Raw genomic sequence first — 26,171 nt, forward strand, 5'->3', positions numbered from 1 at the left:
TTAAGTTTGTGTGTGTGCACTTGAATGCATGTGAGTGAGTGCACGTGTGAGTGTGTGTGTGTGCGCGCACTGGGGAGGTAGGCAGCCCTCTAGTTCTTGAGATTCTGCAGGTCATGGAGGGCCTTTAAGTCAGGCATCCTGTAGGTATCAGGGATCAGCCATCAAAACAGGAGACTAACATAATGAAATGTGCCTTTGATAGGACTCTCCATTTCTTAAATCAATTATTTCCCTGGGTGTGTTTTATCTTTGTTTTTCTTTATAAAGCAATGGGTTCTGTGGTAAGAATAACAATTCAAATTCAATTCCCTGTACTCTGGTTTGGGAAACACCCAATAAAAGGATGCCAGAGAGCCCAATGGAGAGCTCTGGAGGTTGGCTGTGAGCATTCACTGATAGCATTTTCTCAGCCAGCCAGCCAGCCAAAAGTGGCCATGCACTGGGCAGCCAGGGAGACCTTACCACTTCAGTTGGTCGGTAGTATCTGAGATCCACAGTCACGTGAACTTTGCCAGTCTCTTTACATCTGCCCACTTCATTTTCATTCTTTCCTTCCCACCTGTAAAGAAGATAAACACTCAATCATCCTCTAATTGCTTGGGAGCTTTTGGCCATGCCCCAGTCCCTCAGGAGGTCTCAGCCTTCTCCCTGCTGGAGAATAGAAGCTCATTAATTACAAAACCGGGCTGATTTTTAATCATGTTATTAGGGCAACAGTGACTTTCAAAGCCTTTCCAAACGTTTTGAAAGGGTAATTTTTTTTACTCTTTCTTTTTAAGAAAATCATGAGTTCACAAGAGAGCCTTTAGAAATGAACAGATTAGCCAGAATAAGGAATTGTGCAACTTTCAGGGATGTCAAAGATGTTGTATTTGTTCAGATTATTCCTGATAAAGTCAATTACTACGAATTAATGAATATCTCTGTCTCTCCCTTCTTTATTTTTTACAATTTTTGTAGTGTTAGGGATATTTATTATAAATTCAATGCATTCCACTTTGGAATAAATTTCATACCCTTACTAAGCATTCATTTCATCCTTGTATCATATATAAGTTCCTTGCTCTATCCAGTCAGCAGTGGGCCTCATTAATAAATCCCAGATGATTAACCTCCAAAAAGTGCACAACTAATTGGTTCACTTCCTGCTAAGAGAGGGTATATTAACATCTCTCTCCCTCCACTGATTCAGCTACGAGGTTTCTGAGCTCAAGTTTTTCTTCCTTAAATACCTACTGTTGACAACAGTTAAGGATGCCAGTAACGGCCCTTCAAGTCTACACTGTGCACTGTGTGGGCTGTGCTCATAAACTTCAAGACCAGATTCTCATTGGAATTTCATTTTGTGTTCTCATTTTTTAAAATTTATATATATATTTTTAAATTGAGATTCATAATAGTTTACATCATTGTGAGATTTCAGTTGTACATTATTTCTTGTCTGTCACCACATAAGTGCTTCCCTTCACCCCTTGTGCCCACCCCCCACCTCCCGGTGTTCTCATTTTTTGAAAAATGAAGCCACTGGCTTAGTATTGACCTCTGGATTTCTATAATCTAATAGAAATGGACAACAGAAAATACTATATAATTTGAATTATTTTTACAAATGAAACTTTTTGGCAAAGAAAAGAAAGAAATTACAAAGTAATGTTTGATTTCAATGCTTAACCTCAGAACTAGTTTCCTTTATCAGCTGGAGACAAACCCTATGACAAAAGGATAATTCTGTGTGCCCCTTGGCTCAGAGTCACAGTGGGGATCAAAGGAAAGAATAGAGCATTAAATTACTTGACGATGTAGTTCACAGGTGCCATTGAAGAGGAACGTTAAATGTTGATCATGGTTATATTTTGGACATAGATTGGGTATTAGAAACATAAACTGGCCTCACAAGCTTTATTTCTGATCAATCATCCAAATGTTCTATCCTCAATTCATTTTTTTAAAAACTAATTTTTATTGAAGTATAGTTGATATACAACATTAGTTTTAGGTGTACAACATAATGATTCAATATTTGCATACACTGCAAAATGACCACCCAATAAGCCTGGTCAACATAAACAGTTACAGAATTTCTTTCTTGTGATGAGAACCTTCAAGATTTGCTCTCAGCAATTTTCAAATATGCAAATACAGTATTAATTCACTTTTTGATAGCACAGGGATAATATTCCATTGTTGGAGGAATAATCAGTTTATAAGTATGCTTCTTGCTCATATTCCACACATGAGTGAAATCATATGGTGTTTGTCTTTCTCAGTCTGGCTTATTTCGCTTAGCATAATTCCCTCCAGATTCGTCCATGTTGTTGCAAATGGGATGAATTTATCTTTTTTTCTGGCTGAGTAGTATTCCATTGTATATATGTACCACATCTTCTTCATCCAATCATTAGCCAACGGGCACTTGGATTGTTTTCATGTCTTGGCTATTGTGAATAGTGCTGCAATGAACATAGGGGTACATATCTTACTTTGGATTGTTGATTTCGAGTTGTTTGGGTAGATACCCAGTAGTGGGATAGCTGGGTCATATGTTATTTCTATTTTTAGTTTTTTCAGGAATCTCCATACTGTTTTCCATAGTGACTGCACCAGTTTGCATTCCCACCAGCAGTATATGAATGTTCCCTTTTCTCCACATCCTCTCCAACATTTCCTATTTTTTGTCTTGGTAATTATAGCCATTCTGACTGGTGTAAGGTGATACCTCATTGTAGTTTTGATTTGCATTTCCCTAATAGTGATGTTGAGCATCTTTTCATATGTCTGTTGGCCATCTGTATATCCCCCTTGGAAAAATGTCTGCTCATGCCCTCTGCCCATTTATTGATCAGGTTGTTTTGTTGTTGTTGTTGTTGAGTTGTGTGAGTTCTTTAGATACTTTGGAGATCACCCCCTTGTCTGATAAATGATTCACAAATATTTTCTCCCAGTTGGTGGTTTGTCTTTGTATTTTGTTCATGGTTTCCTTTGCTTTGCAGAAGCTTTTTGGTCTGATGTAGTACCATTTGTTAACTTCTTCTTTTGTTTCTCTTACCCAAGTAAACATGGTATTTGAAAAGATGTGGCTAAGACCAATGTCGAAGAGTGTAGTGCCTATATTTTCTTCTAGGATTTTTACAGTTCATTTCTTACATTCAAATCTTTAATTCATTTAGAGTTAATTTTTGTGTTTGCTGCAAGATTATGGTCTAGTTTCATTCTTTTGCATGTGGCTGTCCAGTTTTCCCAACACCATTATTGAAGAGACTTTCCTTTTTCCATTGTATGTTCTTGGCTCCTTTGTCAAAGATTAACTGTCCATAGATGTATGGTTTTATTTCTGGGCTTTCAATACTGATCCATTGATCTGTTTGTGTGTTTTTGTGCCAGTACCATGCTATTTTGATTACTATAGCTTTGTAGTATGTTTTGAAGTCAGGGATTGTGATGCCTCCAGCTTTGTTTTTTTCCCTCAGGATTGCTTTGGCTATTCAGGGTCTTTTGTTGTTCCATATAAATTTTTAGATTCTTTGTTCTATTTCTGTGAAGAACGTCATTGGGATTTTGTTGAGATTGCATTGACTCTGTAGATTGCTTTAGGTAATATGGACATTTTAACTATGTTTATTCTTCTGACCCATGAACATGGAATATCTTTCCATTTCTTTATGTCTTCTTCGATTTCTTTCAATAGTGTCTTACAGTTTTCAGTGTACAGGTCTTTCACTTCTTTGGTTAAGTTTATTTCTAGGTATTTTATTCTTTTTGCTGTGATTGTAAATGGGATTGTAGACTTGATTTCTTTTTCTGCTAGTTCATTGTTAGTTTATAGGAATGCAACTGATTTTTTAAAATTAATTTTGTGCCCTGAAACTTTGCTATAGTTGTTGACTATTTCTAATGTTTTCTGGTGGATTCTTTAGGGTTTTCTATATATAAGATCATGTCATCTGCAAACAGCAAGAGTTTCACTTCTTCATTGCCTATTTGGATTCCTTTTTCTTTTTCCTGCCGAATTGCTCTGGCCAAAACCTCCAGTACCGTGTTGAATAAGAGTGGTGAGAGTGGGCACCCTTATCTTGTTCTTGTTCTGAGGGATGGCTTTCAGTTTTTCACCATTAAATATGATGTTGGCTGTGGGTTTGTCATATATGGACTTTATTATGTTGAGATACATTCCTTCAATACCCATTTTATTGAGAGTTTTTATCATAAACGGCTGTTGGATCTTGTCAAATGCTTTCTCTGCATCTAATGAGATGATCATATGATTCTTATGCCTCATTTTGTTAATGTGGTGTATCACATTGATTGATCTGTGGATGTTGAATCATCCCTGTGTCCCTGGAATGAATCCCACTTGATTGTGGTGTATGATTCTTTTAATGTATTGGTGTATTTGGTTTGGCAATATTTTATTGAGGATTTTGCATCTAAGTTCATCAGTGATATTGGCGTGTAGTTTTCCTTCTTCGTGTTGTCCTTGTCTGGTTCTGGTATCAGGGTAATGTTGGTCTCATAGAACGTGTTAGGAAGTGTTCCATCTTCAGTTTTTCTAAATAGTTTGAGATGGATAGGCACTAAATTTTCTTTGAATGTTTGATAGAACTCTCCAAAGAAGCCATCTAGTCCTGGACTTTTGTTTTTTGAGAGGTTTTTGATCACTGTTTCAATATATGTGCTTGTGATTGGTCTGTTCAGATTCTCTATTTCTTCTTGATTCAGTTTGGGGAGGTTGTAAGAGTCTACGAATTCATCCATTTCTTCTAGGTTATTGAATTTGTGGCATATAGTTTTTCACATTATTCTGTTATAATTCTTTGTATTTCTGCAGTATCTGTTGTAATTTCTCTTCTTTCATTTCTAATTTTATTTATTTGAGCCTTCTCTCTTTTTTCTTGGTGAGTCTGGCTAAGGCTTTGTCAATTTTGTTTATCCTTTCAGAGAATCAGCTTATAGTTTCATTAATCCTTTCTATTGTTTTTTAAGTCTCTATTTCATTTATTTCTGCTCTGATTTTTATTATTTCCCTCCTTCTGCTGACTTTGGGCTTTGTTCTTCTTTTTCTAGCTCTGTTAGGTGCATTTTAAGATTACTTATTTGAGATTTTTCTTGCTTGTTGAGGTGTGCCTGCATTGCTATGAATTTCCCTTTTATGATAGTCATAAACATGTTTTAATTTTATTTTTTGTTCACATTTTATACTCAGAAAGAGAACCAAGTTCAGCATATATCTTCCTGACAGTATCTCCAACTAAGCCAAAAGGGTTAACAAAAACACTGTCCATGATTTTGCTGTTTTTTCCAATTGTAGCTAGATATGTGATCCATTACTGGTCATGCTGACTTACGTACACACATACAAACAGCACTGTCCTTCATATTCAAATGGTACCAACTTGAGAACTGGTGATTTAAATTTTCTGTTTAGAATTAATTATTTTTTGAAACCACGCATGACCACACACACAGATTTAAGTTGATAGAGCCCTGAGAAAGACTTGGAGAGTTTTCCCTGGTTGGGGAGGGAGCATCTGGGACAGGAAAGGAACAGTGAAAGCCAGTGGTGTCTTGCCTTAGACTAGGGGTTGGCAAACTGTTTCTGTAAAGAGCCAGAAAGCAAAGACTTTAGGTTTACAGATCACATGGAGTCTGTTACATATTCTTCCTTTTCTCTTTCTTCTCCTGCTTTCTCTTCCTCCACCTCCTCTTTCTCATCTTCATTATCATCATTTTTTTTTTTAAATTACCCTTTAAAACTATAAAATCAAACATGGAGGACAATAAAAAACAGGCCTCAGGTGGGGTTTGTCCTGTTGACCGTAGGTTGCCCACTCCTGCTGTAGGGGGTGAGTTAATGGTATAGCCTCACCTTCAGCTAAAGGAAAGCATTTAATTCCTGTGGGCAACAACAGGTTGTATTGCTGGACCAGCTTGAATTTTCCTGTCTACTACTGATTCACTTTGATTGCTCTGTAGACATATGCTAACATTTGGGATTTGTAACAGTAGTTGAAATGGGAAAAGAATGAAAGACTTGAGTTTCCGCCACTTGGGCATCTGCGGGTATGAGCTTCCAGTAAACAGGCCTTCTTTGGCTCTGTCTGAATACTGTCTGCTGGGCTGCCATCTTGCAAATGCTGTCTACAGTCCAAACTGTCTCTAAGCCCATGGCATTGCCCCTACAATTAATATAGCTGCACTGGATGATCAACTGTAACCAGGAAATGGTTCAAAGTAGAACTGAGTTGGCAAAAACCACTTTCTAATTTGCACAAGGTCTGCATGAGGGCAGTAAGTAAAAGTTTCGGCCAAGGGCCAAAAAACATTCAGTTACAACAATACATGAAACACTTGTATTAACAAGTAAAAGGTAACAGCTAACTTGTCCTAACAAGTAATGTTATGACTCAAAGCAGAGCTGCAATGTTAATGAAATGACGACGGCTTGACAGCGAGTAGAGGATTCAGCTAATTAACAGGAATTGCTCCCCACCAATTTAGATCAACAGCTCACTGAGCAGGGATCCTGTATAACTCAATCTTTAGAATAAATTCTTGGCTCCTAATAGCAACAAAGAGCATTGAAGAATAACAGAATCAAGCAGCATAAGACAAGATGAGGTGCTATTAAAATCTACTCAACTAGGAATCCGTTTTTTTGTTGTTAGTGCCATCTAGTCTATTCCGACCCTGTGGACAGCAGAGTGGAACCCTGCCTGGTCTTTTTGTGCCATCCTCTCACCTTCCGGTGCTCCATCAGACAATGTTCTGCTGCTATTTACAGGGTTTTCATGGCCAGTTTTTTTGTGGCCAGGACCTTCTTCCTAGTCTGTCCTAGTCTGGAAGCTCTGCTGAAACCTATCTGCCATGGGTGACCTTGCTGGTATTTGAAATACTGGAGGCATAGCTTTCAGCATCATGGCAACATGCAGCCACCACAACATGACAATGACAGACAGGCGGTGTGGTTCCCTGACTGGGAAATTAACCAGGACCACATGGTGAGAGCGCTGGATTTTAACCACTAGACCACCAGGGCTGGCTAGGAATCCCCTTAAGAGACAACAACAGCAAAGTCAACTGTGTAAGTCCAGTTGAGGAGACTTTAGAGCTAAAGTAGGGGAGGTGTGATACACACTTGTAGCAACCTGAATATCACAAAAGCTCGTAGGAATTATTATTATCATTATTATTGTTATTATTTTGAGGAAGATTGGCCCTGAGCTAACATCCGTGCCCATCTTCCTCTACTTTATATGTGGGATGCCTGCCACAGCATGGCTTGACAAGTGGTGTGCAGGTCTGCACCCGGGATCCGAACCAGCAAATCCCAGGCCGCTGAAGCAGAACATGCAAACTTAACTGCTGCACCACTGGGTCGGTCCCTTGAGGAATTATTTTAAGAAACACTATCTTAATAGGATACAGATATGGAAATAGGATGTTGCCAGCAGCTAAAATTTATTAGCAAATCATATAAAGCAGTCCTGGAAGAATTATTAGGTTCTGGATAAAGATGATGGTTTGCACACACTTTTGCTCCTTGCCTAGAACTCTTTCAAAAGGGGGCTAAAAGAACAGGAAAGAAGTGAGAGAAACCAAATTCTCGAAGCTGGAAAGCAGATGGGTGAGTATTAAAGGACTTACTTAGCAGAAGCTCTGGAAAACAGACCCCTAAGCCAGCAGTGGGGAAACTGAGAATGAACCCAATTTATACTTGTGGAAGCCCCCAAATGCTCAGGAAGTGAAGGCTGATGACAATTCTCTTTGAGAAGCAGTCTGATGCCCAATCCCCCTAAATTCCATATCACTTGGCAACTGCCTCACCCTCCCTGGAGAAGTTTGTAGAATTGAAGGTCACTGGACCCAGTGAAGAGTGGGGTGACCATGGGGGAAACAAGGAAAAATCAAGTGAAGTATATATGCTGAATGCTGAGACCCCCCAGCTAGCCCCAGGGTGGGGAGGAGACTGGGGACTCTTCTGTTGGCATCAGAGATTCTGTAACTAAATGGTCCTACCAGCTCACACCAAAGCGACACAGTCAATAAGCTCAAAAACTCCCAATTAGCTGTCTAGGTCCCTACTTTTAAACATGTGAGGAAAATCACATATATGAAAACAGAAATCACAACAAACAAATCAAAAAACAGCAACTTGGAGGAAATACAACAAACGGAAGATAACCAAAAATGAAAACTAAACAAAAACTCACATATACCACCATTAATGTCTTCAGAGAGATAAGGAACAATATAAAAGAAATAAAAACAAGATACTATATAAAAAGACAATTTGAAAAAACATTGAGAAACTGAAAAAAATTCAGATATTAAAAATTCAAGAAAAGATTTTAAAGATAAATTTGAGGAAATCTTCCAAAAAGTAGAGCGAACAGATGTAGCTATGAAAAACCAGAAGAAAGATAAGAAAATCAGAAGATGGCCTCAAGAGGTCAGTATAATAGGATTTCCTAAGAGACAGTACAGAAAAAAATCCAGGAGAGCAAATAATTATCTTAACACAAATCAAGAAAATCGATCAGAGCAGAAGAATGTGCATTTCCAGACTGAGAGGGCCCAACAGAGTGCCTCAGATAATGGATGGGACTAGACTACATCACAGGAAATTTCAGAAGACTGGGACAAAGAGAAGGTCTGACAGACTTCCAGAGAGAACACATGGGGACGAGGAGTCAGAATGGCTCTTAGCTTCCCACAACAACACTGCAAATTAAAAGGCAATGGAGCAATGCCTTCAAAATTCTGAGGAAAAATTATTTCCAACCTAGACATATTTATCAGCTATCTTTTTAATTTTGAGGACAGAATAAAGATATTTTCAGATACACCTGGTCAAAAAATATTTGCTTCCCATGCGCCATTCTCAGGAAACTAATTAAGATTTTGCTTCACCAAACAAGAGTGTTTAAAAAGATGTTGGGAAATAGGCAATCCAACTCAGGAGAGTGGCTAACCATATGAGCGTGAAGGCAAATCACGTGACGCCAACCCTCTACCAGTCCAGATGGGATCAAGTCAGAAAGTTCTAGAAGGCGTGCTACAGGAAGACATGACTGATAGAATAACCATGGGCCTGAAAGCCTTCAAAGGTGATTTAGATAGCTGAGGCAAAGTCTGGGGTAACGTCAGTGATAAATACACAGAAAATGAAGCAAATGGAGAAAGCTGACAATCAGCTCTGTGGTGAACAAAGGACAACTGTACAGGAAAGAACAAGCAGTTGTGGTTTACTGGAATGAATACCACTGATCAGTCACGATAATGCAACACTGAATATTAAGCTAACCAAAAATTAAAATATAACAATAGAGTATTAGCAGGGCCGGCCCGTGACTGAGTGGTTAAGTTCGCGCTCGGCTTCAGCGGCCCAGGGTTTTGCCGTTTTGGATCGTCGGCACGGACATGGCGCCACTCATCAGGCCACGCTGAGGCAGCGTCCCACATGCCACAATCAGAGGCACTCACAACTAGAATATACAACTATGTACTGGGGGACTTTGAGGAGGAAAAAAAAAAGACGACTGGCAACAGATGTTACCTCAGGTGCCAATCTTTAAAAAAAAAAATAGAGTATTAAGGGAACGGAGGGATGGGGAAAGAGGAGGAAAAGAGAACAAAACCCTTGTTTAAGAGGAGGCCAACAGATAATGCCTACAAGGGAAAAAAGTCTAGAACCAGCAATAAAAACCTGTTCTTTCTAAATAGGGAGAATAATCAGGTAGGAGAGTCTAATAGAGTACAGTAAGATTTCCAGAAAGAGAGAGCAGAAAAACATAGAGTAGAGCAAATACTTATCTTGAGATAAATCAAGATAAGTAACCAGAGCAGAAGAGCATACATTTCTAGACGGACAGGGCCCACAGAATGGCCCCAAGAGCAGATAGGACCAGCTTGGAAAATGGGGAGGAGGAGGTTGAGGGGGGGATTACTGGGGTTTGTGACAATTCCTGCTAGATGATTAGAGTTTAAATTATGTGCTGGAGGAGCTGGGGGAAAAAAGAAACAAATAATGAAAGAAAAAAGCATTACAAACACGAACTTTACAAATAGTAGAGTCTGGCCAAGGGCTTCCCCAGCAACTCCCTCTCCACTGCCCGCAGAGGGCTCCGCCCTGACCCACCCAGGGCTCCGTCCCAGGGTTTCTGCCCTGCCCATCTCCCCTGAGAACTCAGCACTTCCCTTACATCTCCTCCTCCCACCCTGCCTTCTGGACAACCGGAGGAGCTGATGTTTTTGGAAGCATCAACTTCCAGCTCCCATCTCTTCCACAAAGGAAACCACCCACAGGGCGGGTAGATCAAGTCTGCAGAAACTGAGGAGGAGCTGTCTGGGAAGAGGCAGGCAAATTGTAGAGTGCTTGACCTCAGAAACTGAGGGAAGAGGCATGTTTGCCAAGGGAGGGAGGTGGTGTGACCAATGCCAGATGCCAGGGAGATGTCAAGAAGGATTCAAGAACTGAAACAGGTCCGCTGTGGTTAGTGCCTTGCAGGTCCCCGGGGATGCTGGAAAGAGCTGCTTTGAAGGAGCGATGGGGCAGAAAGCAGAATGGGGTGAGCTGAAGAGGAAGGGGAGACAGTGAGAAGAGGTGACTCTTTGGTGCCTTTGGGCAGAGCAGGGCAAAGAGAAGAAGGGCAGTGTCTGGAGGGGATGAGTGTTTGAGGGGGCGCATTTTCCAAAGATGGGAGGATTTGAGAATGTCAAGACGTTTGATGAGAAGGAGCTGTAAAGGAGGGCTGAAGGCAGAGGAAGGAGGGATAATTGATAGTTTCTTGAGAAAGCAGGAGGGCTGAAGTCAAGGGCCAGGAGGAGGGACTGTTTCCAGACAGGAGTGACCTGCTAGTGGAACAGGAGAGAAGAGGACAGGGTATAATTTTTATGTTTAGGGGATTGCTTTTTTTTTTCTTTTGAGGAAGATTGGCCCTGAGCTAACATCCTCTGCTGATCCTCCTCTTTTTGCTGAGGAATACTGGCCCTGAGCTAACATTTGTGCCCATCTTCCTCTATTTTATATGTGGGACGCCTGCCACAGGATGGCTTGATAAGCGGTGCTAGGTCCGTGCCTGGGATCCGAACCAGTGAACCCTGGGCCACCAAAGCAGAGTGTGTGGAACTTAACCGCTATGTCACTGGGCTGGCCCCTGGGCGATTGCTGTTTTAGTCACAAAATCTACTCCAATTCCTAAAACACAGCACTAGTGTAAAGGTTGTACCATGTATATGTGAGAACTTAAGTTGTGTACACATCTTTCACATTGCTTTGTCTCCATCTATGCTCAGTCTTTTTCCATTTTATTTATATTAATAATAATAATTGTTATTAAATAAGGGTTCTAGCTGTTATATTGTAGTCAATGAATAGTCAACTACAACAAAAAAGATAAAATTGAATCTATTATACAGCTGTTCATGTAGAAGGCTGTTACTTGTCAGAGTAACAGCTTCTTTTATTCTGTGCTTTCCATCTCATGCACCCCTTGTAAACGTCAATTGATGAGTTCCCACACCAGGAGTCAGGTGGGTAGTACAACCTACAGTTTATACGTGGGGAAAAAGAAGTTTAGGGGGCTGAACAGTTTACAGACGCCCACACGGGGAGGGCTAGGATGACACCTCTATCTCACATGGCTGGAATGAGCAGCAGGGGCGTAATGCTCTCTTAAAAGGACACTATCACTTCAATGGGAAGTCCCGTTCCAAACAGCATTCTCAGTAAGAGCTGTTGATTGCTCAATATTTCCCTTGCTTTCTTCTTTTTATCAGTATCACTGAGAAACTATTAAGTAGAGAGGTTCTACTTTCAAATTGTCTTTTCTTATGCTTTATCTTTAGGAAATCAGATTGGTATGATTAACTCAGTGGAAAAAGCTTTGTATGGTCATGCCTGAGGATGGCTCAAGAGATCAAATAAAAAAAAACAGAGATTACTCTCCTCAAGTGTAAAAGATGGCAGTGAAAGGAAGTTCAAATGCACAGCTAGCTTTTCCTTTTTTTTTTTTAAGATTTTATTTTTCCTTTTTCTCCCCTAACCTCCCGGTACACAGTTGTATATTTTTTTAGTTGTGGCTCCTTCTAGATGTGGCATGTGGGACACCGCCTCAGCATGGCCTGATGAGCGGTGCCATGCCCGCGCCCAGGATCCAAACCGGCGAAACCCTGGGCCGCTGAAACAGAGCTGCGAACTTAACCACTCGGCCACAGGGCTGGCCTTGCACAGCTAGCTTTTAAATGAGACTCAGTGTTTCCATGCTATCTTCACAGGGATGCTAACTGTGTGCTATCCACCTGCTTTACTTTTATTTATTTTAACTCAGCTGGGGCATCCTGTCAACACCCCACAGAACATAGGTGGAGTTTTTCCTGCTTTAAGGAGTAAGCAAAATGTATGGCAGTCTCACTAAGGGGCCATGGTGAGAAGGTGGCAATTTAAGGACTAGGGCTCAAGTTGTATATGAGAGTCTCAGCCCTCGTTCAGGGCTTTCTGTCATCTGTACCTCTGCTATTTGCCCAACCTTATCTATCCATGTCCTTTCCTCCCACTTCCCACAAATCTTCACTGGGCACCTACTAAGTGCCAGGCACTAAGCTAAGCCCAGTGCTAAGGACAAAGGCATGAGCAAGCTGGACGTGGTCTCTGTCCTTAAGGGGCTTAGATTCGTGTCCACCACAAAATAGTGTATGAATGATGGTAGGAGGTAGACAGAATGCTGTTAGGGGACTGGGGAGGGCACCTGGCAAGACTCGGTTGGGGGTAGGGTGTTGGCCAGAGGGAGGATGTCTAAGTAAAGACCTAGAGAATGAGTGGGAAGTGCCAGGAGAAGCAGAGGGAATAGCAGCTGTAGGTATTTCTTGATGTGCCCTAATGTGGTCAGGCTGGCCCAACCCAGTTTATCAGCTTGCCCATCGCCCGCATTCAATTTACTGACTCCTGCCTCCATGCCTTTCTCATGCCATTCCACCCACTTGGAATGCTTTCCCTCTTCTTAATTACCATCCGTATCTCCCACTTTGGCCAATCACCTGTTTAAGTCTACCTTCTACAGACATCACTCCAATCTTGATCATGGTGCTATTACTTCAGGACTGATATAATAAATTTGCACAGTACCGTCATCTATTTGTATATATTTATAAATAATGTGTTCTTATTGTCACCCAATTAGAGCCTACACTTCTCAAGGGCAAGGAAATGTATTTTGATTCTCTTAGATGAGTCTGCCTTTGGGAGAAAAATGAAGTGGGCAGAAAGCACATTTATTGAGCATTGACTACGTCTGAGGTACTGTCTGGCTGTTTAATTAGGTAGCCTATAGAGGCAGCAGTTGTTCTGAGGATCTGATGGATCCTTGGGTAAAGAATGTAAATCGATCGGCTATCCAGTGAATTGCATCATCTGGATAGGAAATGGAATGAGGGTTGCTTCAGCCTCCAAGACACAGCATGACATCAGGGCTCAAATTAGACCCTATACATGCTAACAATTAAAAAACCCACTGCTTCAAAAAAGGTTCACCTCACTTTAGGCTGTTATATTTTGTTTTTTTAATGGGTTAAAACCCCAGTTATCTGAGAAGCTTATAAATATAAAATGATAGAAGGGCTTAGATTTCCAGACAGAATGGGGAGAGGAGAAAGACAAAGAAGAAAGGAGGGAGGGAGGGATTCTCTGTTAATGGTAAGTGGAGGCTTATATAAAAAGTCCAGATCTCTTTATTTTGACTAAACGTTAGGCAGATAATTTTGAAGACCTGGGTCTATTAAGAGTATCTACAGAAAGTTCTCATAGTACCTCCTCGCAGGAATAAGCTCTCTATGCAGGCTTTCTCACAATGATGGATTTTTCTAGCTCTAATGGCAGATTCTAAGATGACTGAAGGTGTTATATTTCTAACATTCAGTCTCACAGATTTCATTCAACTTGGTTAGAACGTATGGACATCAAAGGAAGATGCAGCACGCCGTTAAGTGGAATTTAAAGCTTGTCGGAGGTTCAGAGGTAGCTGGTATGAAAACAGATGCAGCAACGCTCGTTCAGGGGAAGGGACACTGACTGCACTTATGCACATTTAAAGGTATGAACTCTCCCTAGAGGAAAAAACGCAGAACAACAGCGATTTTCCTTCTCCTGACTTTCCTCCTAAATAGAATCCTTAGAAGTGTGTCATGGGAAAATTCTGTCCATTAAAAATGACTGATTGGAAGGATATGTTTTTCCCTAATGCAATCTAACACAGTCACAGGCTCAGCAAATTATTGAGGGCTACCTTACAGCAGACACACCAGCCACAGGGATACAGGATTCACCTCCTAAAACCTCCGTCCACTGGCCTTCCTCTTTTTATAGCCCCCTTCACGCTCATCCCCAAGGTCCAGGGCCAGAAATCCCACCCACCAGGAAACAGTTCCCATTTAGGGGAAGAATGTGCACGAGCACAAAACGGCTTGTATCTCAGCCAGGAGGACTTTAGAAATGAGTTTCTTATTAAACGTATAGTGATTTTTGTGCTGATCTAGATACAGTACCACAGACTATGGTAAATACTTGCATTGGCTGAGACATCTTTCTCCCTCAGCAGCAGATAGTGGTTCTCGCATGGCTGCAGGCTGTTCTCACAACTTTCGTCTCAAAATTTACCATGATGAACGACAGAAAATTAGTCAAGACAACTATTTGCCTGTTTGGTTTATGTTACTATCACTTTAATTGTAGAAGAAAAGTGCTTCCTTTTCACATTACTTAGTAATAGGTTGATGGGAAAGTGAAAAGCAAAACATAACACTAGAAACAACCCAACAGCGCGACCTCCTCCAAGTAAACCAACACCCTGGAATGTTCTCGGAAGAAAACACTTGTGGTCATAAGGGAGCCTTCTCAATACAAGGGTCCAAACGGGAATTTAACTGCCAAACATTACCTTACATTTTACCAAGACTGCGTGCGGTACTGATCTGCTCCCCTGAACATCTTCTACCAACACAAACTGAAACGAACGGGCTATTTTCTAATAAAATTCAAAGAAAAAAATCACTCAAATGATGTCAAAGACTTCAAGAGCAAATATTTGGGCCACTTCTAAATATACAGATGGCAACACATTTTTCTAGCTTTTTCAGTGAAAATTGCAACAGATATCTCCAAAAACAGTAGTAGAGATGGGAAGTGCCAATAGATCTTAAAACAGCTAAAGTGAGAATGTTCCAGATATTGATTGGTCTGACATGAAATTCATGTAACATGAGGTTAAAGAGAAAGTCCAGAAGTTAAGAGAAAATATCTATAACCTTCCTTTAAGCACATAAATAACAGCAGGGAAAAATTATGAGTGAGCAGAAAGTGTTCTATCTTAATCGATGGCACTACCAATCAAGCTCTCTTTCACCTTCTAAATCCAATTGTTCACCAAATCCTGTTAATTCTAGGTCTTTCTTAGGTCAGTCCAGCCTCTCCATGTCCAGGCCCTTGTATATATTTAGGTCTTTATCATCCCTCCTTGGTAGCTTCCTGGAGTAGGAAGCATGGTGGCTTCTCTATAGCTGTCATTACTACGCGAGAATGAATCATGCTGAAGGGGTTCCTGTCACCTAAGTGGGGGTGACAAAGGGCACTCTTGAAAGGCCTTTCTAGAAGCTGGCTTTTGGATATCCACTTGGGCTCATTAGTAGGTATTACGGAGCACCTATTGCAGGCTGGCTGCTGTAGCACTGAGGACCTACTGGTGAATGAGACAGATGCCAATCCTATCTCATTTGTTTACAGGTACAGATCCCAAAGGACAGGAGGTGCTCAAGGAACCAAAAGCGCTAAAAGTTAAGGGGGAATTTGCTTCCCTCAACAGAGTTTAAGACCAAAATTGCACACAGTGAAAATTATCCTTGAAAGATTCTTCAAATTTTTTTTTTCATCAGCCTTGGGCTCTTGAACACTGAAAAGCCAAGGTTTACCTTGTTTTGCCCTCATTCCATTCTGGTTGGGGCTTCCTTTTCCCAGAGCCATGCAAACCTGGGTCTGGTCTGATAAGGTGTTTGTTAATGATTGACTCCACTGTTTGCATGCAACCATCACATCACAAAGTTTTTTGAAAGGATATAAACAAGAAGGATGAAAAGTGCAATACAAAGGCCTTTTGAGCCAGAAAATACTCAGATCCTGGCTCGACCACTCACTAGCTGGGTGACCTTCAGAGGGTGCTTAACTTCACTGTGCCTCAGTTTCCTTCTCAGTGCAACAGTATCCCTAGCCCTGGAATTAAACTGAATAGGTATGCAGTTCATGACACAGTTTTGGGCTTATACTAAATGATCATTAAAGCTATGGTGAACATGGTGTTTTTGTCTTCCTAGCACTACTTTTTGCCTTTCTTCTAGAAATAACATCCCTCTGTTGGGGGAGAACCCTGCTCCTGTCTGACTCAAACCATGGACCTCTGTGGGGCTGCCAAGGTCAGAATTCTCCCTCCCTGACAACAGGACAAGGCCTAGGAGCCTGCCCCATGCCCTGGCTTCAGTGATTGGTCGAGAGATGATCCTAGGACCCAATGGGGCCAGCCAGAATCCTTCCTCAGGATTTTTCTAAGTGGATAGCCATCAAGAAGTTTCTATTCCTTTTTGACTGTGTTAGGCAGTGTCCCCAGAAACACTATCAATCATGTCCTCTGCTGTAGAGGCACACTGAGGAAATGAAGGCGCATTCCAGCAGCAGTGAAGCCAAGAAGCAGAGAGAGAGCCCTAAGAGAGCTCCAGGTCCTGGACCCCGGTGTCCCCGAAGGATACTTTGAGTTCAGTTTCAGTCCCTTAAAAACAAAAAAACTCTGATACTAAAAATGCTCATGTACTTTTCTCCCCTTCCTAATATAAATACTTTCATTATGCGTAGGGCTTTGTTTTATTAGCATGGATACTTCACACATTAAAAAAAATTAAAAATTATATATATCATCTTTCACAACTCTTGGAGCTTAACACAACAGTCCTAATAATAAAATGCCACGCTTGATGTCTTAAGAAAACACACAAAAAAATTACACATATTTTCAGAAAATAAGATGTTAAGTTACCTCCACTGTAGAATGGAGGATATTCATTTCTTTTAAAGTATACATTTTAATAAAAACTTAGGAAGGTTATTTAAAAGCAACATGAATTCTATGTTAAAAAAATGTAAAAAAAACCTCAATCCCAACATAAGTAATCCACAATATATTTTTAAGCCCAAAAAAGAATATGGACAATTTCTTGAAACATGAAATATCTTCTTTAAAAAATTAAATAGAAGGCATAAAGATAATCTAGATGACTAAATTGCACCGAAAGATTATTTTATATCCTCCTGCTTTTTACTTTTATTCATTTTCCAAGTCCCAGCATTGTATTTAAAGTAAAAAAGACTCTATTTTTGCCTTCCCATTCTTTATCTTCTCTAGTTAATATAATTAGTTTCCTGCACAATGTTTTTTATGCAAAATAAATTTATAAGTCAGCTACCTAAGTAAGGAAAAAATGTAGGGGAATAAAAAATGACTGATATAAAATGATTCTAACTAAAAATTTTTGCTCCATATGTTACAATTCAGAAACAAAATCACCTTAAGACCACTACAGACAAGGACACGGATCATGGGTGTACCGACTTTAAGATACTCTCGGGACTTAAGCAACGTTAAATTTCTCAAAATGCAACATGTTACAGGAAAGCACATTAAGTGTTTCCAAAAAGATAAGCTCTTGGATATTCTCCAATTTCCAAGGTTGTTTTTGACAGATTAATATTGTAATTTTTGAAGTAAGCATACTATTTTATAAATTAATTGTTTGTTTGAAAGAACTTGACTCATCAAGAACTGGTGGGATTGGGTACTTAGTGGCTACTGGATAAACCCAGTGTTCCTTAGGCTCTGAGGTGACTTGTATTATCAAAGCTAGTACTTCATCTCATATTAGAGACCAGTTTAGTCACCAGAAAGCACCAGCAAGCAATTTCGGGAAATTCTGGCTTTGTATTTTGGAGATCCAGTCATCCTTTGGTCTCTTTCAAACCATATGAAAGAAAAAAAGTGGGTATGACTCTTGCTTTTTAGATTTCTTCATCTCATCTGTGAGCATTCCTGAACTTATTAATGACAGAAATGGAAAGTCCAGGGAACTCTTTTACCTCAATTTAGTAGATGATAAATTCAATCCAATTGCAATTCAATTCAATCAGCATTTAAATGATCTTACGAATACTGGAGATGGGAGGAGCAGAATGAAAGAGGAGGAAAAGGAACTAAACCAGCTGCGGGTGCTCACTACCCTGTCCTCATGGGAAGCTCTGGAAGCTTTAAGTCTTTTTAATTTTTAACCAAATGCCACCCCCCCCCCCAAAAAAAACCCTAAAATCAAATTCCCCAACTTTCAAAAATTCTTTTTCCATGGTTGATTCATTAAAACATCAATTTATTTACTAAATGTCTGACACTGTTCTGGGCAGAATGAAAGGTACAGAAAGGAACTAAAACCAGATTCTGCCCTTAAGGAGCCGATTGTCAAGTCTACCAAGGAAGGTCAAGTCACAGATGACTAAAAACAAGGTCGAAAGTGATAAGGGATTGAACTTAGTGATTGTCAAGGTTCATTTCAAACTTGAGGCTCTTATAATTCTCCCAGGCTTTACTACTCAAAGTGTGGTCCGTGGACCAGCAGCATTGGTATCACTTGGTATCTTGTTAGAAATTTAGAATCTCAGGCCCTGCCGGGACCTACTGACCTAAATCTGCATTTTAACAGGATACCCAAGTGATTCACAGAACATTAAAGCTTGACAACCATGGCTCTACAGGAGATAGATTTAGCAAAAAGGTGTTCTAATTCTGATAAATGGCCAATTACTTCTTAGAAGGGGTCAGGAGTTAGAGACAATTAGATCTCATTAGCTCCATAACCTGTGTCTAACTACAAGCGAGCAAGCTTGTTCTTCCTCCTGCAACTGCTCTTCTCTGCTGACTGTCTATGTTAAGTTCCTTCTGGTCACACGAGCATGAAATGTTAGTGTGACTTTCTTTACTTTTTCTTGTCCAGGAACATATAATCAGTTTCCACATTTTATTTATCCCTTGCATTCATTGTTGACGAATGCTGTTTCCAATCAATTACACATTTCATCAATAGCAAATACTTATACAGAGCTCAGGCTGTGTCAGGCACTGTTTGAGGTGCTTCCTGTATACTAACCCATTTCATCTTCAGCCCATCCCTGTGAGGTAGGTACTCTTATTATTCCCATTTTACAGTGGGGAAAATGGAGATGCAGAGAGGATAAATAACTCCCCTAGGTAGTTACAGAGCGGGAATTCAAACCCAGGGAAGGTGGCACTAGGACTGCTTTTACGGAACATGATATTATGCCACATTGTGTACAGATGAGGACGAATGTCCTAGGAAAGGAATCAACTATGCTGTGAAATAAAGAAATTAAAACAGCACCCGTAGGAGAAAGAGTATGCACTCCTGAAGGTCTAGAAAAGCACGTTTCCCCAAACTGTAGTAAAACTGTAAGTTACTAAGTACAACAATATCCTTGGCCTTCTAAGCGATGTTCAGATCTCAGCGTGTTTTCTTTACTCATTCCTGCCTGGTTTCTGACTGTGTGGACACCATTTCCAAGAAGGACATGCTGGCCCGGTGGAAAGTGCACAGCTGTGGCGGGGACTCTGGAGCCGGAGGAGCAGCCCTGGCCCTAGTACATGGGATGGCCTGTGGCTTCCCTGCTCTCCTTCCAGCTGAGATCGCTATGCTGATGCACAGGCCCAGAGGAGATCCAGAGGAAGGAAAGTGAAAAAGAACGAACAATAAAACGTAACTTGCAGACAGCATTCACAAAGCCATCGTGATTTTATCATTCAACACTGAGAGGGAATTTTATATTTTCAGACAAATTATGAAGAACATGCATTGTAAACATTCTGTTCCCACAACTCCAATGATACGCCACAGAAAGAACTGAAACAGGTACTGGGCACACAGATGGTAATGGCCACCAGTGTGATATACTGCCATGCACAAGACTTTTCAAGGAACAGGCGAGGTCTTTATTTCAACTAGAATGATCAGCCCCTTCTATCTCTCTCTCTTTTCTGGAAGAATTTGGAAAAAGTTTTTGATTTCACCAAAATTTTATATACCACTCAAAGGCAATTTTTAATATATCTCTAAAAGCTTGATTTGCTGTTTAGTCTGTCATTTGAAACAAAATTAAGGTCATTGCCTGAAATTTGAAATAGATTTTAGTGAAACTGACTCTGCTTTTCTGAGCCTTCTCTACTGAGGGAGAGACTACCAACAACAGGTACTACCTTGGGAAGAGAGGGAAGGCATACCAGCTATTTGTTACTTAGTTTTGAACGACAGAAGAATATTTCCCAGCGGGTGATCCACAGAACTCTGTTGCTCGTGTAGGATTTTAATATAAATTTAAACATTAAGCTTGGAAAATGCTGGGTTAAACAAAGTTAAACAGTTTCTTTACTGATGGTTCTACAAGAGGAGTTGTAATATTCAGTATTTTCTAAATGAACTAGACATGGAATGCTCTTTTAGACATCTCTTAGAATAGCAGCCTAGTTTGTGAAAGACTGTGCAAGGTCAAAAAATAGGCATTTATCCCATGGGACTACAGGACAGAAAGATGACTTGGTGACTAAAAACAGAACATTATGTCCAAGGAGGGAGAATAGCAAAGTTTCATACACTTTTCAAAAGAGAATCTTATTTGAGGATTCATTTGTAAGACTACCCCTAATTTTAAAAAACTGTGTGTAAGGTGACTTCTTACAACAAAAGCATATAAGTTCATTATAGAAAATTTGGACATAAAGTATAAAGTAGAATACTAAAAGTCACCCATAATTCCATCATGTAAAAACTGCCATTATTAAATTTTTGGTGTGTTTTCTTCTAATCTTTGTAGTCATATTTTTAGGGAGTTTAGATCATACAACAGATCTAAAGTTGTATCCTGTTTTTTTTCCATCTGACATTGTCATTATCATATTTCATGTTATTCAAATTCCTCTTATGCATTATTATTTTTCAAAGCATTAGATTTTTTTTCCCTCCCCAAAGCCCCAGTTCATAGTTGTAAGTCCTTCTAGTTCTTCTATGTGAGCCGCTGCCACAGCATGGCTACTGACAGACAAGTGGTATAGTTCCACGCTCAGGAACAGAACCCAGGCCGCTGAAGCGGAGTGCGCAGAACTTTAACCACTAGGCCATCAGAGATGGCTCTTAAGCACTATTTTTAATAGCTGTATAACAGTCGATTAAATTCACTTAAACATTCCTTGATGATAGCCACTTAAAAGTTCCTTGCTTTCTATTCCGTTTATAAAAAATCAACATTGAGGTATAACATTGAGGGATAATTTACAAACAATAAAATACGATGAGTTTTGAAAAACATCTGCACTCATGTAACCACCACCACAATTAAGACATAAAACACTTCCACCACCCCAAAAGATTCCCTGTGTTTTCCCAGTTAGTCACCCCACACTCAGCCCCAATCACACTCAGGCAACCACTGACTGGCTTTCTATCAGTACAATCTATTCTTTCCTAGATTATCATTGAAGTAGAATTATACAGTATGTACTCTTTTGTGGCTGACTTCTTCCACTAAGTGTGATGATTTTAAGATTCATCCATGTTATTGCATGTATCAGCACTTTACTCCTTGTCATTATTGAACAGTATTCCACTGTATAGACACATCACATTTATTTAGACATTCACTGGTTGATCAGACATTGTGGGAGGTAATGCTTTATTAGGAATAAAGCCATTATGCATATTCATGTATAAGGCTCTTATATGAACATACATTTTCAGTTTTCTTTGGTAAATGCCTAGGAAAATTGCTGGTCATATGGTAAACATAGATTTGATTTTTATAAGAAGCCAAACTATGTTTCAAAGTGTTTGTACCATCTATACTTTCATCAGTAATGTATGAGAGTTCCAGCTGTTCCAACCTTCTCATCAATCCTTGGCATTGTCACTCTTTTTCATTGTGGCCATTCTAAAGGGAGTGTAGTACTATTACACTGTGGTTTTAATGTGCGTTTCCCAGATGACGAATCATGTTGAGCATCTCTTTATATACTAAATGGCCATCTGTATGTTTTCTGTGTGAAGTACCTATTTAGACATTTGGCCCACTTTTTAATTGAGTTATTTGTCTTCTTATTTTTGAGTTATGGGAGATCTTTGTATCTTCTAGATACGGTCCTTTGTCAGATATGTTATTACATTTGTTTTCTCCCAGACCATGGCTTGCGTTATCATTTTCATTTTTTCTGGTGAGGAAGATTGGGCCTAAGCTAATATCTGTTGCGAATCTTCCTCTTTTTTTTTTTAAATCCCCAAAGCCCCAGTACATAGTTGTATATCCTTGTTTTACGTCATTCTAGCTCTTCTATGTGGGATGCCACCTCAGCATGGCTTGAAGAGTGGTGTATAGGTCCTTGCCCAGGATCTGAACCAGTGAACCCTGGGCCAAGTGGAGCGTGTGAACTTAACCACTTGGCCATGGGGCTGGTCCCATGTCTTTTCATTTTCTTAATGATCACTTTCAAAGAGCAGAGGTTTTTGATTGTGATATTCATTTTGCCATTATTTTTTTCTTTTATGATTTTTGCTTTTGGTGTCCTAAGAAATCCTTGCCTTTGTCCCAAGTTGATCTAAACATTCAATGAACACACCCCCCCACACACAAAACAAAAAGCTAGAAAGAACAAAAAATTGAGCTACATGAAAATGTAAAACTTTTGCTATTTGAAAGGCACTGTTAAGAAACTGAAAAGGCAAGACAAAGACTGAGAGGATATATTTGTAAAACATACAAACTCTTACAACTTAATAATAGGAAAACCACCTAAGAAATCTGTGCCTACCCCAAGGTTGCAAAGATTTTCTCCTATGTCTTCATCTAACAGTTTTTTAGTTTTAGCTTTTACATTTAGATCTATGATCCATTTCAATTAATTTGTGTGTGTGGTATGATTTATGGGTTGAATTTCACTTTTTTTCCCCATATGGCTATTCATTATTTCAGCACCATTTGTTCAAAAGACTATCCTCTCCCAATTAATTATCTTGACATCTTTGTAAAAATTCAATTGGTCATATAAGTTTAAGTCTATTTTTGGGCTTTATATGCTGTTTTATTAATCCATAAGTCTATCTTTATGTCAAAATCATGCAGATTAAGCATTAAAAGAAGTCTTAAAATCAGGGAATAAATGTTTTTCAGCTTTGATCTTCTCTTTCAAAATGATTCTAGATGCTTTGCATTTCCAAAGAAATTTTAGAATCAGTCTGCTAATTTCTACCCAAAAAGCTGGTGATTTTGATTGGGATTTCACTGAATCTATAGATTAATTTGAAGGGAATCAACATCTTATCAACATTCAGTCCTCCAGTCCGAGAACGTGGTGTGTCTCTCCATTTATTTAGAGCTTTTTTGATATCCCTCTTCCATGTCTTTTAGGTTTGAGTGTACAAAGCTTTCATATATTTTATTAAAATCATCTCTAAGTATTCCATTTTTTCTGATTCTATTGAAAGTAGTATTGTGCTTTTTTTTAACATTTCAATTTCAAATTGTTTATTAGCAGTACATAGAGATAAAAGTGACTTTCATATATAGAGCTTGTATCTTGTGACATTGCTAAATACACTTAGCTTTAGTAGCTTTGTTGGTAAGTTACTTAGGTTTTCTATGTACTCCATCATGCTATCTGTGAATAAAGACAAATACATTTCTTCCTTTCATTTATTTTTCTTGTTTTATTTTTGACTAGGCTCTCCATGACAATGTTGAAAAGGAATGATAGGGGCATGACCGGTGGTGCAGAGGTTAAGTTCGCACGTTCCACTTTGGTGGCCCAGAGTTTGCCACTTCCGATCCCGGGTGCAGACCTACGCACTGCTTGTCAAGCCATGCTGTGGCAGGCGTCCCGCATATAAAGTAGAGGAAGATGGGCACGGATATTAGCTCAGGGCCAGTTTTCCTCAGCAAAAAGAGGAGGATTGGAAGCAGATGTTGGCTTAGGGCTAATCTTCCTCACAAAAAAAAAAAACAAAAAAGGAATGATCAAAGCAGACATCCTTGCCTTGATCCTGATTTTTAGGAGGAAAGCATTCAGTCTGTCACCATTAAGTATGATGTTAATTGTGGATTTTTCTCAGAGGTTATCAGCTTGAGGAAATCTCCTTCAATTCCCGGTATGTTGCAAAATTTTAAATAATAAATACTTGTTGAATTCTGTCAAATGCTTTTTCTGCATTTTTGACAAAAATAATATGGTTTTTCTCTTTTATTTTCTTAATATGGTAAATTGATTTTCAAATATTAAACAAACCTTGCATTCTTAGGATAAATTCCACTTGGTCATGGTGTATCAACTTCTTACATATTGCTAGATTCCATTTGCCAATATTTTTTAGTGATTCTTTTGTTTCTATGTTCGTGTGGAATACTAATCTGTACATTTCTTTTCTTGTAATGTCTTTGTTTTTAGTATCACGGTCATGCTGGCCTCTTAAAATGAGTTAGGGAGTATTCTCTCTTCTAAGTGTGTATAGGAAAGGTACTATCTTCTTCCTTAATCCTTGAAATTCAGTTTCTTCAACAGTTATAGAACTAGTAAGATTTCTATTTTTTCTTGAGTCAGTTTTAGCAATTTGTGTCTTTCATGGAATTTGTCCATTTCCTCTGATTTGACCAAGTCATTGGCAAAAAGTTGTTCATAATATTTCCTTGTTATTCTTTTAATGTCTGGAGGATCTGTAGTGATGTTCTCTCTTTTACTTCTAATAAACATATATATATTTTTTTCTGTTTTCTGTTTCATTGATCTCTATTTTTATCTTGATTATTTCCTTCTTTCTCTTTGCTCTTGGTTTAATTTGCTCTTCTGTTTTTCTATCTTCCTAAGTTGGCAGTTTGGATAACTTGTTTGGGATCTTTCTTCTTTTTTAATATTAGTATTCAGAGTCACACATTTCTCATTAAGCATTGCTTTAGCTATATCCCACAAATTTTGGTATGCTGGTTTCATTTTCATTTAGTTCAAAATATATTCTAATTTCCCTTGTGATTTCTTCTTTGACCTGTGAGTTATTTAGAAGTGTGTTGTTTGGTTTCCAAATATTTGGGGATTTTTAGTATTTTTCCATTTTTGATTTCTAATTGATTTCATTTTGGCCAGAAAACATATTCTTGCAATTTTAATTTTTCAAAATTTATACAGACTTCTTTTATGGCACAGAATATAGTCCTTCTTGGTGAATGTTTCAAGAGCATTTGAATGTGTATTCGCTTGTTTTTGGCTTGGGTGGTATGTTCTATAAATGTCAAATAGGTCAAGTAAGTTTATGATGTTGTTCAGGTCTTCTATATCCTCAAAGATTTTCCATCTACTTATTCTATCAGTTATGGAGAAAGGAGTGTTGAAGTATCCAAATATAAAGTTCAGCTGTTTTTACTCAGTTCTGTTAGTATTTTGAAGTAATTATAACTGGGTAGATATACATTTAAAATTGTTATGTCTTCATGATGAATTGATCCCTTTAAAATTATGAAAGGACTCTATTCCTCCTAATTAAATGAAGTTTAATTTGTCTCATATAAATATAGCCACTCCAGCTTTCCTATGATTAGTGTTTACATGTTTTATTTTTTCATCTTTTACTTTTAACCTATCTATGTGTTTATATTTAAAGTGCCTCTTGTAGATAGCATATTGCATTTTTATCAAGTCCAACAGTATCTCCCTTTTAATTAAAGTATTTAGAGCATTTACAATGGATGTAATATTAATATAGTTACTATTTATTTTCTATTTGTCCCATCTGTTATTTGTTCCCATTCTCTCTTTTCTTGTTTTCTTTTAGCTTATTTTTTAGGATTCCATTTTAACTCCACTATAGGCTTACCACCATTTTTCATTTTGTTTTGTTTTAGTAGTTTTTCTAGAGTTTACAATATGCACTTTAACTTATTATAAACAGTCTATCTTCAAATAATTTTGTACCAGTTCACATCTAGAGTAAGAATCTTACAAACAATATAATAATGAAGTGCTTCCATCCTGCCCCCATACTTTGTGCTACTGTTGTCATGC

The 26,171-nt window shown here is 38.9% G+C and overlaps 1 protein-coding gene and 1 long non-coding RNA gene across 2 annotated transcripts in view; one reads left to right on the forward strand and one right to left on the reverse strand.

The window, feature by feature from the left end:
• Positions 1-16,336, forward strand: part of LOC138919319 (uncharacterized) — a 59,028-nt gene extending 42,692 nt beyond the window's left edge. The window contains exons 3-4 of the long non-coding RNA XR_011429437.1: positions 13,911-14,084; positions 15,770-16,336. This is a non-coding gene — a long non-coding RNA (uncharacterized lncRNA). The remainder of the gene's footprint in view (positions 1-13,910; positions 14,085-15,769) is intronic.
• GMDS (GDP-mannose 4,6-dehydratase) overlaps positions 1-26,171 on the reverse strand; it is a 656,076-nt gene that overhangs the window by 99,230 nt on the left and 530,675 nt on the right. Inside the window, exon 9 of the mRNA XM_023624356.2 lies at positions 463-559. Within this exon, the coding sequence (XP_023480124.2) occupies positions 463-559 (97 nt within the window). The remainder of the gene's footprint in view (positions 1-462; positions 560-26,171) is intronic.

Source organism: Equus caballus, chromosome 20, assembly GCF_041296265.1.
Source record: "Equus caballus isolate H_3958 breed thoroughbred chromosome 20, TB-T2T, whole genome shotgun sequence".
NCBI classification, from domain to species: domain Eukaryota; kingdom Metazoa; phylum Chordata; class Mammalia; order Perissodactyla; family Equidae; genus Equus; species Equus caballus.